This window comes from Bufo bufo, chromosome 3 (genome assembly GCF_905171765.1).
Source record: "Bufo bufo chromosome 3, aBufBuf1.1, whole genome shotgun sequence".
Lineage (NCBI taxonomy): Eukaryota > Metazoa > Chordata > Amphibia > Anura > Bufonidae > Bufo > Bufo bufo.
In genome coordinates this window covers 180,387,351-180,408,809 of record NC_053391.1, presented here as the reverse complement: position 1 = coordinate 180,408,809, position 21,459 = coordinate 180,387,351, and the positions used below count along the sequence as shown (strand labels likewise).

The 21,459-nt window shown below is 40.6% G+C and overlaps 1 protein-coding gene across 2 annotated transcripts in view; it reads right to left on the bottom strand.

The window, feature by feature from the left end:
• The window catches only part of SRPX (sushi repeat containing protein X-linked), a 172,101-nt gene that overhangs the window by 70,356 nt on the left and 80,286 nt on the right, over positions 1–21,459 (bottom strand). Inside the window, exons 2-3 of one of the 2 annotated variants that reach the window (XM_040423791.1) lie at positions 18,498–18,566; positions 5,178–5,369 (exon numbers count right to left, since the gene is read on the bottom strand). In XM_040423791.1, coding sequence (XP_040279725.1) covers positions 5,178–5,369; positions 18,498–18,566 — 261 coding nt within the window. The remainder of the gene's footprint in view (positions 1–5,177; positions 5,370–18,497; positions 18,567–21,459) is intronic. The other variant, XM_040423793.1, reaches the window with a different exon arrangement.

Here is a 21,459-nt window from a genome sequence, read left to right as displayed (position 1 = left end):
ACACCGCATCCCAAAACACCCATACTATTAAAAAAAAAAAATTGTCGCTTCACCTACTGCAAAAAATTTTATAAAAAGTGATCAGAAACCAGGGTGGATAAAAATCTATGATTTAAAAAAAATAAATAAAAAAAAATCTGATTTTTTGGGATTTAAATCGGATTTTTTTAATATAAAATGCTTTTTGAGGAAAATATATTACCATCCAAAGGCTATTCCATCATAAAATAAAGATTAGTTTTTTAATTATGTAGAATAAGGCTGTACGTGGACTCCCATATTGTTGAATGGATTAGGCAATGGCTGAGGGACAGACAACAGAGGGTTGTAGTCAATGGAGTATATTCAGACCATGGTCTTGTTACCAGTGGGGTACCTCAGGGAATTGTTCTGGGACCCATATTGTTTAATATCTTTATCAGCGAAATTGCAGAAGGCCTCGATGGTAAGGTGTGTCTTTTTGCTGATGACACAAAGATTTGTAACAGGGTTGATGGTCAAAAATCTGGCAACTAAAATTTAATGTTGATAAGTGCAAGATAATGCACCTGGGGCGTAAAAACCCAAGAGCAGAATATAAAATCAGTCATACAGTCCTAACCTCAGTATCTGAGGAAAGGGATTTAGGGGTCATTATTTCAGAAGACTTAAAGGTAGGCAGACAATGTCATAAAGCAGCAGGAAATGCTAGCAGAATGCTTGGGTGTATAGGGAGAGGCATTACCAGTAGAAAGAGGGAGGTGCTCATGCCGCTCTACAGAGCACTGGTGAGACCTCATTTGGAGTATTGTGCTCAGTACTGGAGACCATATCTCCAGAAGGATATTGATACTTTGGAGAGAGTTCAGCTACTAAACTGGTACATGGATTGCAGGATAAAACTTACCAGGAAAGATTAAAGGACCTTAACATGTATAGCTTGGAAGAAAGACGAGACAGAGGGGATATGATAGAAACTTTTAAATCCATAAAGGGAATCAACAAGGTAAAAGAGGAGAGAATATTTAAAAAAAGAAAAACTGCTACAAGAGGACATAGTTTTCAATTAGAGGGGCAAAGGTTTAAAAGTAATATCAGGAAGTATTACTTTACTGAGAGAGTAGTGGATGCATGGAATAGCCTTCCTGCAGATGTGGTAGCTGCAAATACAGTGAAGGAGTTTAAAGGGTTTCTGTCACCCCACAAAACAAATTTTTTTTTTTTTGGATAGTTATATTCCTTATAGCGCGATATAGGAGAATATAATAGTCTTACTTACTTACATGCGGCCGATTCTTTAGAAAACGAAGTTTTATAATATGTAAATCAGGGCTCTACCAGCAAGTAGGGCGTCTACTTGCTGGTAGCCGCAGCAGAAAACCGTCCCCTCGCCGTGTTGATTGACAGGGCCAGCCGTGATCTCCTCCTCCGGCCGGCCCTGTCAGTATTTCAAAAATCGCGCGCCTCTGGTCATTCGGCGCAGGCGCTCTGAGATGAGGAGGCTCGTCTCCTCAGCACTCCCTCAGTGCGCCTGCGCCGATGACATCACCGAAAGAGAAGACGTCATCGGCGCAGGCGCACTGAGGAGACGAGCCTCCTCATCTCAGAGCGCCTGCGCCGAATGACCAGAGGCGCGCGATTTTTGAAATACTGACAGGGTCGGCCGGAGGAGGAGATCACGGCTGGCCCTGTCAATCAACATGGCGAGGGGGCGGTTTTCTGCTGCGGCTACCAGCAAGTAGACGCCCTACTTGCTGGTAGAGCCCTGATTTACATATTATAAAACTTCGTTTTCTAAAGAATCGGCCGCATGAAAGTAAGTAAGACTATTATATTCTCCTATATCGCGCTATAAGGAATATAACTATCCAAAAAAAAAAATATGAGTTTTGTGGGGTGACAGAAACCCTTTAAGCATGCATGGGATAGGCATAAGGCCATCCTTCATATAAGATAGGGCCAGGGGCTATTCATAGTATTCAGTATATTGGGCAGACTAGATGGGCCAAATGGCTATTATCTGCCGACACATTCTATGTTTCTATGTTTCTATATGTGTAATGTTTTGGGTAAATAAATTCCATTAATCCATTCACAATGTCATGCTCTTCCAGGGGTTTTTGTAAGATTATTGGGCAGTTCCTCTGCCTACAAGATATTATCACAGATGCTTGGTTTACTTTTGCAGTTCTCAAAACTGAATTTGACTCAGCAGAGATCACATGCCTCTTCTTCACAGCAAAAAATGTTATAACATGAACAGAGTTGAGAAAAATACCTTAATCCTAACTTCTACAAACCTATAAATGCAGAATCAACCTAATCAAACTAATATGAAAAGTTGTTATTCTAAAAATCTTAATATACTTGCATATTATAAGTTATACCAGCAAGAATTAGTCTTTATGTAAAAAACTATGATTTAAATCAAGCCTTACTGACTAGTGATTTAAATCGTGATTTAAATAATTTTGATTTAAATCAAATCCACCCTGTCAGAAACTCATATACACTCCAAAATAGTGTCAATAAAATCTGCATATGACCGTGCAAAAATGAGTTCTGACACAGCTTCATACAGTTGCAAGAAAAAGTATGTGAACCCTTTGGAATGATATGGATTTCTGCACAAATTGGTCATAAAATGTGATCTGATCTTGATCTTAGTCACAACAATAGACAATCACAGTCTGCTTAAACTAATAACACACAAATAATTAAATGTTTTTATTGAACACACCATGTAAACATTCACAGTGCAGGTGGAAAAAGTATGTGAACCCTTGGATTTAATAACTGGTTGAACCTCATTTGGCAGCAATAACTTCAACCAAACGTTTCCTGTAGTTGCAGATCAGATGTGCACAACGGTCAGGAGTAATTCTTGACCATTCCTCTTTACAGAACTGTTTCAGTTCAGCAATATTCTTGGGATGTCTGGTGTGAATCGCTTTCTTGAGGTCATGCCACAGCATCTCAATCGGGTTGAGGTCAGGACTCTGACTGGGCCACTCCAGAAGACGTATTTTCTTCGGTTTAAGCCATTCTGTTGTTGATTTACTTCTATGCTTTGGGTCGTTGTCCTGTTGCAACACCCATCTTCTGTTGAGCTTCAGCTGGTGGACAGATGGCCTTAAGTTCTCCTGCAAAATGTCTTGATAAACTTGGGAATTCATTTTTCCTTTGATGATAGCAATCCATCCAGGCCCTGATGCAGCAAACAGCCCCAAACCATGATGCCCCCACCACCATACTTGGGATGAGGTTTTGATGTTGGTGTGCTGTGCCTCTTTTTCTCCACACATAGTGTTGTGTGTTTGTTCCAAACAACTCAACTTTGGTTTCATCTGTCCACAGAATATTTTGCCAGTACTGCTGTGGAACATCCAGGTGCTCTTGTGCAAACTGTAAACATGCAGAAATGTTTTTTTTTGGACAGCAGTGGCTTCCTCTGTGGTATCCTCCCATGAAAGCCATTCTTGTTTAGTGTTTTACGTATCGTAGATTAGCTAACAGGGATGTTAGCATATGCCAGAGACTTTTGTAAGTCTTTAGCTGACACTCTAGGATTCTTTTTCACCTCATTGAGCAGTCTGCGCTGTGCTCTTGCAGTCATCTTTTCAGGATGGCCACTCCTAGGGAGAGTAGCAGCAGTGCTGAACTTTCTCGATTTATAGACAATTTGTCTTACCGTGGACTGATGAACAGCAAGGCTTTTGGAGATACTTTTATAACCCTTTCCATCTTTATGCAAGTCAACAATTCTTAATCCAATTTGCTCTTGGATATGTCGTTAGTCTAGGGGTTCACATACTTTTTCCACCTGCACTGTGAATATTTACTTGGTGTGTTCAATAAAAACATGGTAACATTTAATTCTTTGTGTGTTATTAGTTTAAGCAGACTGATTGTCTATTGTTGTGACTTAGATGAAGATCAGATCACATTTTATGACCAATTTGTGCAGAAATCCATATCATTCCAAGGGGTTCACATACTTTTTCTTGCAACTGTAGATGAAATTGTAAAAAGTTATGGGGGTCAGAATAAAAGCAGAAATAATTTTTTTTCTAAGTTTTTATTTTTAAAGTATGAAAACACAAGACAAACTATACACTACGTGGTATCACTCTAATCATTCTGACCCATAGAATGAAAGGAACAGGTCTGTTTTACCACATACGGAACCACATAAAAATATAACCCATAAAACTATGGCAGTTGCATTTTTTTTTTCAATTCCATACCATTTAGATTTTTTTTTTCCAGCTTCCAACTACATCATATGCAATATTGAATGCTGTATTAGATAGTATATCTTGTCCCGCAAAAAAACAAGCCTGCATATGGCTATGTGTAAGGAAAAATAAATAAATATATTTCTGGGAAGGGGATTGACTTTGGAAATCTATATTACACCTAGTGGCGTGAGACACTTAGGGGGTCATTTACTATCCATAAATACGCCTATTTTATGTGTATTTCTGGTGCAGATTGTGGCGCAAAGGTCATTCGCGCCGCAATCTGCAGCTTTTTCACTTCTCATGCCAGGTCTAAAAAAGTGGGCTTGGTGCGGATGGAGGGCTGTGGTTTGTTTTAGGCGTAGAAAATGGTCTAAATGTAAGCCAGCAAGGAATCTGGCTTACATTTAGACTGGTGCTGCATACGGTAAAGTAATGGAGAGGCTGGACCTGCTTTTTAGACCCCCTTAGTTTTATTTGCCATTTTGAAAAAAGAATGATTTGCATGTCTCTTTCCCAGGAGAATGGTATGAGTTGACTGGAATATTCTATATATCTCTCTCATTTGGGTAGAATCAATACATACCTGAATCAAATTTTTTTTGCAAATTTGGAAAAATTGGAACAAAACGAATTTCAAGAAATTCGCTCATCCTTAGAGCATACCATTTAAATTTCACTATTGCTTTCAACTATTGCTGTATCTGCAGGCACCATATTCCTAGGGGGAGTAAGATTAGGAGAGTCACTTGAAGGATCTGAGTGTACATGTAGATCAGAAACTAAATAACAGCATGCAATGCCAATCAGGTGCTTCTAAGGCCACCAGGCTACTGTTATGTATTAAAAAAAAAGGCATGGAATTGTGGGGCAAGGATGTAATATTGCTAAAAGCATTGGTGCGGTCCGATCGGGAATATTTATTAGACGGGAAAAAAAAAAGTCCCAGATACTTACGTTTACATATAGACTTGCTAGACCAGCGTTTATCTGGCTGACAAATAACCTGAGAGGCTCCACTTAGCTCATAGCCTTTCTGACAGTAGATGTTGCACCTTGTCCCTTTCACAGTTTTGTAATAAGATCGAGAAGGACTGGAGCAGGTGGCATGTCCATTTTTAATTTTTATAGGTGAGCACCATGGAGTATCTGCCAGAAAGACAAAAATACAGTTTTTTAATATTATTTATATATATAAATAAAAATAAAATAAAAACATCAATCTTAAAGGAATTGTCCAGTATTTAAAAAATTGCATAACATTAGGAAATGTGATAAACTAAAAGGAAAAATAACCATTATTTATCTGTAAAGTCGCCCAACTGCTCCAGTGCCACCGATGTGGTTCCCAACAGTCATTTTTAGCTTTGCTGTAGTGATGATGTGCTGTAAATCCACGTGACTACTGGGACCAGTCACTAGCCTCAGTGGTCTTGTGCCATACATGCAAGCATTACAACTGAGGCCTGCGAGGCAGTCGGACAGTATGGCCATATATATGTATATATTGTCTGCTTTCACACAGGCTCTGTTAGGTAGTGTGTGCATGGAGATATTCTATACAGCAAAAGGAAAGAAAAATGGTAAAAACCAGCCACAGAGAATGTGCCAAACCCCTGTATGTCACTGAGAACAATTCTCATAGTGGGAATTGAAAATGGAAATTAAACTAGTGTGTGGTTGTAGTTAGAAAGTAATACAGATGTGTCACCTGGAGTGGAAAGAGATGATCCACTGCAATAAAATAATCCAATGCAATAAAATAGATAAATATATTAAAATAGAATAAAAATTGTGAACGGATAACTCACTTCACCAGGGAGGTGGTTTGTGGGATAAGCTCAAGACACCCGCAAACTCGACCTCCCTCGCCTGGATCGCCTGTAGAGTCTTAGGAAGAACAGCAGTACTGTAGACGGTACACCTGTAATTTCCTTTATTATTATCACAGGTGGGCTCAACATGTTTCGGGGGTGTTATCTCATTCTGCCTTCTTCAGGAGCAATTACAAATTGTATAAAAAATAATAAATCCTGGGGAATGTGAGTTATCCGTTCACAATTTTTTTTCTATTTTAATATATTTATCTATTTTATTGCATTGGATTATTTTATTGCAGTGGATCATCTCTGTCCACTCCAGGTGACACATCTGTATTACTTTCTAACTACAACCACACGCTAGTTTACATTTCCATTTTCAATTCCCACTTTGATAATTGTTCTCATTGACATACAGGGGTTTGACGCCTTCTCTGTGGCTGGTTTTTACAATTTTTTTTTCTTTTTGCTGTATTCTCCTATGTAGTATTTTACTTCACATATACAGTCACTACTGGCAGCTTTCCTCTCTTTATACCTTGGTGATTGTCCCTCCTTCTTTGGCGCTCTGCGGTTATTCTAAGATCTTTTGGACATAAATCCAAATAGCTCTTTGACTAACACTCTTTTCTTCTTGAAATCTTTTTCCTTGCTACCCTGAGAGGTATTCTATACATACAGAGTCCAATGGTGGTTGTGCTCTGTACTGTACCTCTGTTTGTCCGTGATTTAATATAAAGACATACAGAAGTTTTTTTCTGTAAGATTCCACGAATTTGAGTGCTCATGCCTCTCTAGAGGAGCACTATTATGTTTCAATATTAATCAGCTTTCCTGCTTTATCACACTATTGAAAGAGTGAGGTAAAAAATGTCTATTAGGAAATTGCTGTAAATGCAATGTACTAATATACGATGTATGCTTCAAAGATGATCTGTCACCATGAAATGCAGTGCAATCGGCAGGCAGCATGCTATAGAGCAGGAGAAGCTGAGCAGATTGTCTATCAATAATAAGACTAAGCTCAGAAAGTACAGAGATTTGAATAAATAAATTATAAGTTTTACTGAATCTATTCCCATAAAACTATATATTAGTCTTATCAGTGCCTCCTGCTCTATAACATGCTGCCTACAGATTGCACTGCATTTCATAGTGATAGGTTCCCTTTAAAATACATACATAAAGTGAATATAAAAAGTTCCCATACCCCTGTTAAAATGTTAGGTTTTTGTCATGTAAAAAAATCTGATCAAGAAGAATCATTTCAGAACTTTTTTCATCTGTAACATCACCTATAATCTGTTCATTTCAATTGAAAAAACAAACCCGTAGGATACCAGCGCCGTAGCTGTACGGCACTGTGGACTGCGCCTTAAATCCCAGCACCGGCGGGCTGATTAGCAGCCAGCCCCTGCTGTATGCGCCAGCATCAGTGAAAACCGGTTGCATAAATATGTGCATCCTTAAATTAATACTTTGTTGAAGTACCCGTTGAATTTATGACAGCATTCAGTCTTTTTGCTTAGGAGGCTATCAGCATGCCACATCTTGACTTAGCAATCTTTGTCCACTCTTCTTTGCAAAAGTCCTCCAAATCTATCAGATAGCGAGGGCATCTCCTGTGTACAGCACCTTTCAAGTCTGGGTTCTGGCTGGGCCATTCCCAAAAAAATGTCATCTTCTTCTGATAAAGCCATCTTTTGCTGATGTGAAGGTATGCTTCGGATCGTAGTCATGCTGAAAGGTGAAATTCCTCTTGATCTTCAGCTTTTTAGCAGAGGCCTGAAGTTTTATGCCAAAATTGATTGATATTTGGAACTGTTCATAATTCCCTCCACTTTGACTAAGGCCCCTTTCACATGAACAAGTTTTCCATCTGAGTGCGATGCGTGAAGCAAACCCATGGCATCCGGACTGAATCCTGAACTATTCATTTTAATGGGTCTGTGTATATGAGAGTTGTTTTTGACGCATCATTTCTGCATTCAGGAAAAAAAAAATCACAGCATGTTCTATATTCTGTGTTTTTTACACAGCTCTGGTACCATAGAAGTGGATGGGGCATGTATGAAAAACTCGAAATGCAATGCTTTTTTCACTGATGGTTGCTAGGAGAATGCACCCGCGCAAAAAAACTGAAACAAACGCAATCGCAGACAAAACTGACTGAACTTGCTTGCAAAATCATCAGTTTTTTCCTGAAAAGATCCTGATACAATCAGTATCGTTTGTGTGAAAGTGGCCTAAAGCCCCAGTTTCAGTTGCAGAAAACAGCCTCAAAGCATAATACTGCCACCACTATGTTTCGCTGTGGGTATGGTGTTCTTTTGGTGTTACCTTTTGAAATTATGGCCAAAAATTTCAACCTTGGTCTTATCAGACCATAACACGCTTTGCCACCTGGTTTTGGCAGATGTGATGTAGGTTTTGGCAAAGCACAACCGGGCTTGGATGTTTTTCTTTGGAAAAAAAGGTTTCAGTGTTGCCACCCTAATCCATAGCCCAGACATATGAAGAATAGGGAAGATTGTTGTAACAAGCAATACTCAAACAGTACTTTTCAGAAATTCCTGCAGCTCCTTTAATTTTGCTGTAGGCCTCTTAGCATCCTCCCGGACCAATTTTCTTTTCATCAATTTTTGAAGGACGTCCAGTTCTTGGTAATGTCACTGTTGTGCCAAATTTTAGCTATTTCTTGATGACTGTCTTCACTGTGTTCCATGGTACATCTACATTTTTTGTACCCTTCTCCTGACTGATACCTTTCAACAATGAGATCCATTTGATGTGTTGTAAGCTGTTATGGACCATGGCTTTTGCTGTAATATGCAACTAAAAAAATGTCAGGAAAATCCTACTAGGGCAGCTGAACATTATATGGGGTTAATCAGAATCACGTTAAAGAGGACCTTTCACTTGTAAAAACTATGTGAACTAAGTATGCTGCCATGTAGAGCGGCGCCCGGGGATCTCACTGCACTTACTATTATCTCCGGGCGCCGCTCCATTCTCCCGTTATGCCCTCCGGTACCTTTGCTCCTTAAGTTATAGTAGGCGGTGTCTGCCCTTGTTCTGTGGGCGTCTCCTTCTCCTAGGCTGCAGCGCTGGCTAATCGCAGCGCACAGCTCACAGCCTGGGAGGTTTTTTTGTCCCAGGCTGTGAGCTGTGCGCTGCGATTGGCCAGCGCTACAGCCTAGGAGAAGGAGACGCCCACAGGACAAGGGAAGACCCGCCTACTATAACTTAAGGAGCAAAGGTACCGGAGGGCATAACGGGAGAACGGAGCGGCGCCCGGGGATAATAGTAAGTGCAGTGAGATCCCCGGGCGCCGCTCTACATGGCAGCATACTTAGTTCACATAGTTTTTACAAGTGAAAGGTCCTCTTTAAATAATAGCAACTGTGTAGTGACTACTATTTAACATGAGTTTACATGTGACTGGCTAATTCTGAACACAACAACATCCATTTCTATAAGAGGTGTTCACACTTATGCAACCACATTATTTTAGTTTTGTTATTTTTATTTTCCCCTCTAAATGATTTCAGTTTGTTTTTAAATGGAATTGGGTCACATCAAAGGTTGAAATATATGTGAAATAATTTGTCTTGATTGATCTGATTTTTTTTTTTTACATTACAAAAACTTTTTTACAGGGGTGAGTAGGCTTTTTATATCCACTGTATATTGGAGTTGAAGTTAAACTGCCTTCCCAAGTTGCTTATGTCTATTCTAAGTCTTAAGGCCCCTTTTCCCAAGTAGATAATTTATTCAATCTAGTGATGAACAAGTCGTTATTCATGTCGCTAATGTTCAACCGATAACCCTTTAGATGTGCAGAGTAAATGGATCGCTTGTCACGCACACACCCACTGTGGAATCGTCCATGCGGGAAACGAAACCTGCTTACACTTGTGGAATTCAGGACAACAAATCAATCACAAATTAAACAATTATCGCTTGTCGTTTGATAGTTCAGTTCAATGGTTTTACACTTCTCTATAATTGATTACTTTTACTTGATTTTGATGTAGTTGTTTTTTTTTAACGATTATCCACTCTTATAAAGGGGCCTTTAAGATCACAGGGGACCTTGGTAATTGCAGACACACAGTTATGAATAACAGATAATCAAAACATAAAGTTAATGATGCTTAATTTATGAGTTTAAATATTACTTTAAGTGCTACTTTTGTTCATAAAGAGATGAGCCAATGATCAAAGAGACTCAATGGTTATTAGAGTGCTTGCCAGATTGACTCATCTCTGCAGGCAAACAATAAATCACTTGTGATGCACATCTGGATTGCAGGGAATGCAGGGGGTATTAAGGAACAGAAATGCAATGTGTTTGGCAAGGAGAGCAAAAAGACAAAATAACATGGGTAAACCATTAAGCAGTGACTGGCTATATGTAGTTAGACATGTCTAGACTGCCAATGAGTCTTACAAAATAGCAGAGCTCTCCCTAACTACTGACATAGATACATTTTCAGCAAAGCTTGCTGACGGCCAATGCTATGGTGATCTTACGTCATATATATTTATACGGCTCCCATTGATGTCAGTGGGAGCTGCAAAAGTGTGTATCTTGAGTCGGTTGTGTGAAGCCAAAAGTTTATCATTGTATTCTATGGTTGTATTATGGGAAGCCCTATGATGACACGGTGTATAAAAGGGACATTCTACTGGTTGTACTAGGGATACTTTGCTGTTATTGTTTATGTGGGACACTCATGATACAGAGTGTATATTCCTATATGTTGTAAAACGAAAACTTGTTTGCCCACTTACCTTGGTATATTTATAGAAGTGAAGTATATCCAGCAGCTAAGATCTAGGATTATGTCCTATGGTTTTGATGACAATCTTGGCTGAGCCCATTGTACGTGTAGTTCTAATAGTCAGCCCAACTTTTATAGAACACTCTACTCATTAGGCATACTTGTGTATTAATTTGATTTCCACAATGCTTTACATGTTCATCATAGCCTTTAAATCTCATATCTATCTATCTATCTACTCACAGATTTATCATTAGCAAGTAGTAAAAAAAACACAGCACTCTTCCAGTAAATGCAGTGGTGATTTTATTTAAACCATGACACCAAACACAGTTACTATTCAGGTAATTGCCAAATTTAATCAGATGAGATTCTGTGCCTTGCAAAATCAAGAAAAAATCCTTAATGTACCTCATCCAGCATTTTACTGCAAAACTGTATTATTACTGGTAAATTGTTAATACCAGTGTGCAGTTTGATGAAGAGAAAACACTTGCAATTTTACTAGTACCATTTAATAATCTGTGTACCAAACCCGTAACTTTATATTTATAGGCATCATAATAAAATACAGTATCTGGTAAACAGAAGAGTGAAAAATGAAAGAACCAGGTCTCATCCTCGGAGAGTCAGAATGTGGGTAATATCAGCAGTAGCAGCACCAGCCACTTGGACAGTAATAGTAGTATCAGTAGTAGGCCACAGTTCTCCCTGGCTTTCAATAAATGCTACATTACTATTGAGGACAAAGAGAATGACATTGTGGACCATATGGCTCACTCTTCTTCTCAGTCACAGCAGGTTGATGTCAAGGTCGCCTGTGAGTCTTAAACTGTCCATTGGAACCAGGGGTCACAGCATTCCTCCTGCTTCTCTTGCCTGCAGCCCTAGAAAAGCCTTTTGGGTGCATCATCTATGTCTTCACTGCCCCCTTCTAGGGGGATGCCATCTTTTTTCCTAAGACGATGCAACAAAACCCCATGTGCTATGGAAGACACTCAAGACAGTTTCCCTGTTGATGACTTGTGTAAGAACAGTCAGCGTTTGGAATGTCATGAGGAGGAGGTTCAGGCAGAGGTAGGAAACCCATGCATTGCTGTGTTGGTGGTGGTCGTATCGATGACTTTAGCCAAGGTGGTGGCAGTAGAGACAAATAACTGGGGGGGGGGGGGGGGGGGAAGGGGGGGAGCCCATGATGACATATCAAAAGTGTCAGGGGGGGTGTGGACTATGATGATGATTGTGTGTTAGACAAAACCTGGGAGACAGATTGGGGTGTTGAGGAGGAGGTTAAATCTGAGAAAAATGGTAATGGACATGGCAGCAAAAAAAAAAAAAAAAAAAGGAGAGGCAACGTATGGCCAAAACCTAAAAAAAACTGCCAGGGCCAGATCTGTTTTTGTTATGGTTAGCTCAGGAACTGGTCATGCTGCTGATACTGTGCTTGCAGGCCTAAAACGTGCAAGACCTAACTCGCTGGGATTCCACCTTCTATATGCTTGAGCATCTGTACAAACAGCATAAAGCAGTGAGATCACTTCAGCAGGGATATTATGTGTTGTTTTAGGTCAGGCAGTGGCAGTTGGGGACCCACATGGACAAAGTCCCATGGAGGAGGAAGTGGAGCTACAACTGGAGGAGGAAGAGGAGTCAGTGGTGGAGTAGCACGAGGCTGATGATGATGATAATGACAATGGTCATGGTGACCAATCATCTCAGTGGTGGGCAGAGCCAGAAACAACTGGGTCCTTCGGCAGTCTGGCGAGTATGACAAGCTGTATGCATGCTTATGTACTTACAGGTGTATTGTTAGCATGAACCAATGTGATGATTATTGGATAGCCATGCTTTTAGACTCTTGCTATCAAAGCAAAATGGGGAAATGTTTTCCTGTTGCCAAAAGAGAGATCAAATTTCTTTATTACCAGGATACACTGTGTACACAGTTGGCTGCAAATTTCAGCTAGCAGATGCCTGCTTCCAGCATGTCTGACCAGGAGACTCCTCTCTGCACTCTGCCAAGTCACCCACTTTACAACATCTCTGCTAATACAAGCAGCAGAAGCCACAGCAGCAGCCAGTTCAGTAATAACAACATGATGAAGCGTTTTTTTCTTGTTTACCGCCAGGCTGGTGCAAATCAGCAAACAAAGCCCGCCTGAACAACTAAGTTCAGTTCTACCTTGACTGTGGCCTCTTTCTAGCACATTCGTGTTCCCTGAAACCATGGACTTTTGGGCAGGCAGATTGGAACAGTGGCCAGACCTGGCCCAGTTTGCTGTCTTTGTACTGTTCAGCCTCCAGTGTCATCTTAAAGAGGGTTTTCAGCATGGCAGGTGGCGTTGTCACTAATGGTGAACAAAGTTTGCAAAAATTCAATTCGGCTGCTTCGTTGAATTTCACAAAGAAATTCACTTTGTGACAATTTCTTTCATCACAAAGCACATTTTTTTTGTAAGTACCGGGAACAATGACGGGGAACGGCGATTGTGCCGCCTTCGTCACACCCAAAATGAACAAAGTTGTCCTCTGCCAGGAATGAGGCATGGAACCATGAAAATTTTCACACACCTGAGGCCAATGCATAGATCTGCCATTGCTGATGGTAGCTATTTATCACTAGCCCCATCATGCCACTGCCGCTGTCTGTCTGCCTACCACCATGTTCCGTGCCATATGGCTGCTGCCCTTGCTGCCTGAGTTGCTACTCACTGCTGCTAATCCCCTACTACCAAATTCCATTACCCCTACAAAGCTACCAATACTACTAATCTACTATCCGAGCACAGTCGCACTCACATAACTGTTTTGTCTGTTCCATGCTGTGCTGCTACTGCTGCCCCTACTATTGCTTTCACAATTACCCTAAACACTTTCCCTCACACATCCACAATGTAATGCTGCTGCTCCCAGATAAAAGGTAAAAAAATTTCAGGCTTGTATCTTCTGACAATTAACACTCCTGCGTGTATATCCGTAAACGCATAATTTTTTGGATGGCTTGTGCAGAACAAGCCACTGTTCCTTAAGACATTAATGTGTGTATGTATAAACAAGGGCAGGGATCTGCCCCCATTAAGGCATAATTTTTGGACGGATGGTTCCAACAAGCCACTGTTATGTCCAATAATACGGTGTATGTTTAACACCATTTGTCCCCAGGGACAATGTTTAGTATGTTTCTAATATGAAAATGCATAACACATGCGACGGCGGTATGTTTTTAAACACGCTGATGGTTAATGCCGTCATACATTTGTTTACCCATAACTATATCACTCTGATATTATTTACTATTGCTATCATTGTGTTAAAGAGCTTAAATCTTAAATCTATCTATTATCTAGTGACCTATCTTTCCATAAATCTATCTATTCTGCTGTCTTTCCATCTTTTCCTACAAGAATAACAAATACATATGCTGTTTTTTTTCCCACTGTTTGTTCCAGAATGAAGAAATGAAGAATACTTCCCCTTGTGATCTCCCACAGCATTAACAGTCTTACTCAGCTTTTTTGTTAATGTCTACAGGGGCTACATGTGTAGAAGAAATTGCTCTGTAATATATTCTCTCATTTAAAATCTGGAATTTCTGGAAATGAGAATAGCTAACAGAACTAAAGCTCACAGCAGGTGGAGTGTGTTTTTATCAGTTCTAGCACAGAAGATGCTCATTTCTTGGCTGGACTATATAAGATGTTTTCCTGTTCACTTAACAATTTCATTCCATGTTGGTCAGTTCCAAGCACAAAGTAATTATGATATAATTCTAGCCAAAGGCAGTGAAAGGGAGATATGTAAAAGTATCCATCATGGATTGTTCACGTTCCCTGCAGGCTTTGGGTCCTGGATTTGCATGACATTGTGTTCATATTGGCTTCCACTGGGCATCACAATCTCTAAGAGCCTAAAACTTGTTTGCAGTTTCAGAACAGAATATGTAAAAAAAAAAAAAAACTATTATATGTTAGTCTGTATGCCCTGCAGCATTGGAGCCATGATCTTTATGCACACTGTAAAATGTTACTGTAGAAAAACATCCAAATGAGATCAGTGGGAACATAGACACACAAACTTGGACAGGCCCCATCCTCCAGGACCCAGACCCCCACCTAACCACCCATTACAGTGACATACAGTGCCTTGAAAAAGTATTCACCCCCTTGACTTTTTTCGTATTTTGTTATATTACAGCCTTAAATTCAATGTTTTGTTAATCTGAATTTTATGTGATGCATCACAACACAATAGTCTAAGTTGGTGAAGTGAAATGAGAAAAATATATAAATAAAACTTTTGTTTATATAAAAAAAATTCTATAGAAAAAAGAAAATTGGCATGTGCGTATGTATTCACCCCTTTTGTTAGGAAGCCCATAAAATGCTCTGGTGCAACCAATTTCATTCAGAAGTCACATAATTAGTGAAATGATGTCCACCTGTGTGCAATCTAAGTGTCACATGATCTGTCATTACATATACAAACCTTTTTTGAAAGGCCCCAGAGGATGCAACACCTAAGCAAGAGGCATCACTAACCAAACACTGCCATGAAGACCAAGGAACTCTCCAAACAAGTAAGGGACAATGTTGTTGAGAAGTACAAGTCAGGGTTAGGTTATAAAAAAATATCCAAATCGTTGATGATCCCCAGGAGCACCATCAAATCTATCATAACCAAATGGAAAGAATATGGCTGTCACAGATGATATTGCAGATAGCTGGAAGTTTATGGATAAACATCCGACTGGCTTGATCCCAAATTAAGGAGCATAAAGGTGACCCCTGGAAAACCCTAAGAGCTCACCCTGGCTGCTAAGCTCATACAAAGGTCTCAGAGGTAGACGATTGCATTCCCTCGTACCTAGACTGTGTGAAACCTGAAAACCCTAAAATAGTGAGGGGACACGACCACCGGCTCCCTGCACTTAATACGGAGGGAGTCAGGGTCACCTAGAATCAAGCCAGCAAGTAAACACAAGAAAGGACTAATCTGAACAAGCAGTAAAATAGGTCTCCAGCAGTGATCACTTCAATCCAGGAAGTAGTATAAACCGCAAAGTGAGGCAGTATGGGAGGGAATATAAAGGGAGGCAATTAGTGTGAATAGGTGACAGCTGGGAGAAGGAAAGGAGATGACAAAGTGAAACTAAAACAAAGAATATCATGCAAGAGGTACAGAAGAACGTCTGCCAGACCTTCTCAGAGAGCTGGCGGTCACAATGGCACAACAGCAAACCTGCTGAGAGACGGCCGCCCACCAAAACTCACGGACCGGACAAGGAGGACATTAATCAGAGAGGCAGCACAGAGACCTAAGGTAACCCTGGAGGAGCTGCAGAGTTCCACAGCAGAGACTGGAGTATCTGTACATAGGACGACAATAAGCAGTATGCTCCATAGAGTTGGGCTTTATGGCAGAGTGTCCAGAAGAAAGCCATTACTTTCAGCTAAAAACAAAAAGGCATGTTGTGAGTTTGCGAAAAGGCATGTAGGAGACTCCCAAAATATATGGAGGAAGGAAGTTTTCGGCCATCAAAGAAAATGTTATTTCTGGCGCAAACCCAACACATCACATCACCCAAAGAACACCATCCCCACAGTGAAACATGGTGGTGGCAGCATCATGCTGTGGGGATGTTTTTCAGCAGCCAGGACTTGGAGACTGGTCAGAGTTGAGGGAAATATGGATGGTGCTAAATACAGGGATATTCTTGAGCAAAACCTGTACAACTCTGTGCGTGATTTGAGTCTAGGACGGAGGTTAACGTTTCAGCAGGACCCCTAACACACTGCTAAAGCAACACTTGAGTGGTTTAAGGGGAAACATGTAAATATGTTGGAATGGCCTAGTCAAAGCCCAGATCTCAATCCAATAGAAAAGTCAGACTTAAAGATTGCTGTTCACAAGAGTAAACCATCCAACTTGAAGGAGCTGGAGCAGTTTTGCAAGGAGGGATGGGCAAAAATCCCAGTGGTAAGATGTGGCAGGCTCATAGAGACTTATCCAAAGCGACTTGGAGCTGTGATTGCCGCAAAAGGTGGCTCTACAAAGTATTGACTTTAGGGGGGTATATAGTTATGCACATTGACCTTTTCTGTTATTTTGTCGTATTTGTTGTTTGCTTCACAATAAAAAATAAATAAAGAAAAACATCTTCAAAGTTGTCGGCATGTTCTGTAAATTAAATGATGCAAATCCTCAAACAATCCATGTTAATTCCAGGTTGTGAGGCACCAAAATACGAAAGAAAAGTCAAGGGGTGAATACTTTTGCAAGGCACTGTATAGAACAGGTTGCCGTGCATGCACGTGGCCCTCACTGAAGTTTATGGAGTTATGTAGACAGCTGAAACACTGACTCCCTAAGACTTCAATGGAGAGTGCAACACACATACATGGCTATGTCCACCTCTATTTGGCTGTATAGGAACACTGGACAACCATCAGGAAGGATTGGTTGTAAAGATCATCTATATACTCAAATGTGGTGGGGCCTGAGGGCACATACCTCATGTACACTTACTATTATATGGTCCTGTACTCAACTACTAAAAGGTAGAGGGTCTACAATGTTTTTTCACTCTTAAAGTGGTTGTCTGACCAAAAAGTTAAATTTAATAGAAGCAATGGATTTGTAAAAAATTTAAAAAATAGTCACTCACCTTATGAAAGCCTGCCGGTTCAGTGCCACGGTTCTAGTCCCTGTAGGACCAGAATGGATGACATGTTGTTCCCATGTACAAGAATAACACATGACCTCTCAGCCTGTGCAGTGACCCACTATTACGGTATGTAACTACATATAATATTAATACCATTCAATTTTGTAATATTTTGGTTACAAATTTGTTTAAAAAAATATACAATAGTACATACAATATACTGTAACGTAAGGTAAATTTTATTATAATGTTAAAGCAGTTAGATCTAATTTTTTGTGGTATAGAGCTATTTTTGATAACATAATATGCAGTCTACCTGCAGCCACTAGAGAATGAGTAGAGATTCACGGCATACTGTTACAAACTGAACTTAAAGGGGTTGTCCCATCATAACAACATATCACCTAGCTATAGGTGATGAGAACAGGTTAGACTAAATCCGCTGAATGAATGGAGCAAAGGTCACGTGTGCATGCTGTGGCTTCATTCAACTCTATGGTCCTGCTGAAGAAGCTGAGTACAGCGCTCGACTATCTCCCTCTAGTGGTGTGTGCAGGCAGCAAGCAAATTATCTTTTATTTATCCCTATGTAGGGGATTTCGAGATCTATGTCAGAAAACAACTCCAACCACTCTAAAGGGGTTTTCCGAGAATCAACATTTATCACCTATCCACTAGATAGGAGATAAATGCCTGATCTCTAGGGACTTCACCTCTAAGACCAACATATACTGTACAGAGAAAGCGAAATGGGGTCCCTTGTCCTGTTTTCCATCTCCCTGCATCCCCCACAGAGAGGGGGCGCTTGAATGGAGCAGTGGTTGAGTATGCAAACGTCTGCTCCATTCAAAGTCTGTTGAAATTATAAATATAGCAGAGTACCCTAAGGAAGATGATGAACGGTATGTTATTAATCATAATTCGAAGAATTCAGCAATTTTTTAAGCAATTCTTAGTGAAGCAGGAGGGAGTTTTGTTTAGGAAGCAATATAAGCAAAGCATTCACCTGCATAGTGATATCTAGAGCGAGCATAAGCAGCATCCTCATCATCTTCTAGTGGTGAATATCCCGATCCTAAAATAAAAAACACAAATGAAAAATAAAAACGCCAAGCACAACTGATATCAGGGATGAGTCAACAAGTCATATTAGTATTGTAAGTGTCCTTGTCCAGGGATGATCAGCATTGGTGTAAGTGCAGGAAGCCCAAGAGGATGGGAGTGGTAGTGGCTCTGGCTGTTACAGTCAATCACAGTGGCTTTCCTCACAACATTGCTCCCTAGGACTGTGCAGTAAAAGGAGGGCTCACCCATTCTTCCCCTGGGGCACACCCGATGTTGGGGTACCTGCCTGATGGTACTGAAGTGCAAAACAGGAGTTGTAGTACGTACGATAGTAAAACACAGTTCCAATGGTACACAGTGCAATTCTTCCCGGATAACGATGTATGGATTTAGGCATAGGTTGGAGTTATGACCCTCTTCTCTTTCTGTCTCAAGCGTCTTCCAGTAGAATCTATGGCGGACATTTATGGCGCACAGTCGTACTTTTGAAATGGTAGCTGTGATGTCCACTGAGGGATACAGGGTTTTAGAGATACAACTGGCCATGTTGTGTCCAGGTGTGAAGGGTGTCTTATCAGTTTCTCTCGCTGCAGTAAAGTCTTAACAGCTTTGGTAGCAGGTTACCTTACTATCTCCAGTGCTTGGCCATGCAGATTCTAGGTTTTCTAGTTGGTCTTACTCCTTCTCTCTTTCTGTAGATCATTCAGAGATCGGTGAGTCTCTGTAGTTTTTGGGGCCTAAGAAGAGGGTGCTCAAGTCACAGCTTCCTCTCCCTACCAAACTCCAATCTAGACCAGAGCTAGGAGTGGAGCCAGTCCACACCTAACCTCCTGCAATGGCTGAACCAGAGTTGTTAACTATGACTGTGCCATCCATACATGGTTATACTGGGTGCAATACATAGCATGACAAGCATTAAACAGCAAACAATGTGCAAGTACACCCAGCTCTGGGGTACTGCATAAGAACATGCATTTATAGTAAGCTAGTTATGTGGATACTGATGTAGATAGTGAGTCGTAGCACAGACAGGAAGTGTTGTCTTGAAATCACCAGAGCACAGATGTTGCAGGCATTTGTAACTTCAAGCATAATTATTTTCTTTTGTACATTTTTCATATGGCCCTGCCTGTATAGATTTCTTTCGGTAATTCTCCGTTAAATGATTTTTCTGAATTTAAAAGGGTTTATTTTTCTAAAAGGACGACAATAACATTGGGGTTCTGACTCCCAGCACCATCAGCTTTTGAGGGGGGACGTGGCACTCTAGCGAGTGTTCCAGCTTCTTATTTGGCGTGTGATGTCATGTACATTGGTGCCATGGTCTTTCTGCTGCTCAATTCCCTTCATTGTCAAGAGTAGATAAACAGATACTCAACAGACACTTGATGGCATAATAAGTCAATGAGATTGTCAGGATTCATTGAGATCCATTTGAAATCAGATCCATCAAATCTATCATGGTTCTGTTATGAACGGAAGCTATTGTACTAATATATATAAAGTGTAACATTACTGATTCCCCTGTTACCTTCCTGCTCAGCTCAGGACCCGGGTGTAAGTGATGCAACTGATGATTTTGGCATCAGCTCTCTCTATCCCATTCTACAATCTATTGTGACCTACAACTTTAAGACTGCTGATGGTGCCACTTTGAAAGTCATTGAGATCTATAGTATGACCTCACCTATCCTAGAAGTGGCATCTGCTTGAGGAAACTGCATTGCTGTGATCATGCCAACAATATGTTTGGCTAAAATTGCAAGGGTTAGGCCTCGGCCACATTTCCGTTTTTCACTGATGTGTGCTGTCCGCATTTTCCATTGACAGCACACGTACCCATTGATTTAAATGTGTCTGTTCACATTTCAGTATTTTTTACTGAGCAACGTGAGTGAATTTACGGATGACACGCGGATGGTAAAAACGGACACACAGACCAACCACAGATCCTTCAAGGACAGCTTCACGGATGAAACACGTATGCTTTTTTTAACGGACGTGTCACTGACACGGAAATGGGAACGAGGCCTTACTAGTTAGGACTAATTACACTTTATGACCAAGGTCGGACTCCCCCACCAGAGTACCAGAGGATTCTCCAGTGGGCCCCAAATGTCCAGGAGAAAAATCCTATGACATCGTAGTTTTATTCCGGCCGTCTCTCGGCATGTTTGCCATGATGCCGCCGGAACTCCTGCCCTCCCCATTATCAATCAATGGGGCCGGAGCGGACCTCCGGCGGCAGGCGTGTACTAGCGCAGCACTGATCCAGCAGGCTGTTCACCCGCCGGACACAGGAGCCGTGCGCTCGCACACCCCTAACAGCGTTCCCTGGCTGACATGGGGGAAGCTGTAATGTTGCAGTGATAGCCTGAAGCCTCATTCAGGCTCTGATAGCTATCACTGGAATATTCCAATTGAGGCCAGCAGGTGGCAATTGGAACACAGTCAATGGCCTGTTCTGTGATAGATATACCCATCACAGAACACAACTGGCAATCTAGGATGACGTAAAAAAAGTAAAAAAAGTTTTCAAAAATATTAAAAAAATTAAAAAATATATATAAAAGTTCAAATAACCTCCCTTTCTCCAAAAATGAAAATAAAATAAACAATAAAAAAATTATAGGCATCGCTGTGTCTCAAAACGCCCGTACTATAAAAATATGACAATATATGGTGAATGGTGTAATGGAAGAAAATGCAAAATGGCCAATGCGCCTCCCCTTAGTGCAATTTTTTGGGCACTTAACCTATCCAAAAAATTTAATAAAAAGTCACACACACTTCAAAATGGTATCACTGAAAAGTATAGATCTCCCTGCAAATAAATGAGCCCTAATACACCTCCGCACACATAACTACAAAAAAGTTTTTTCAAGTTTTTTGTTTTTTTTCAG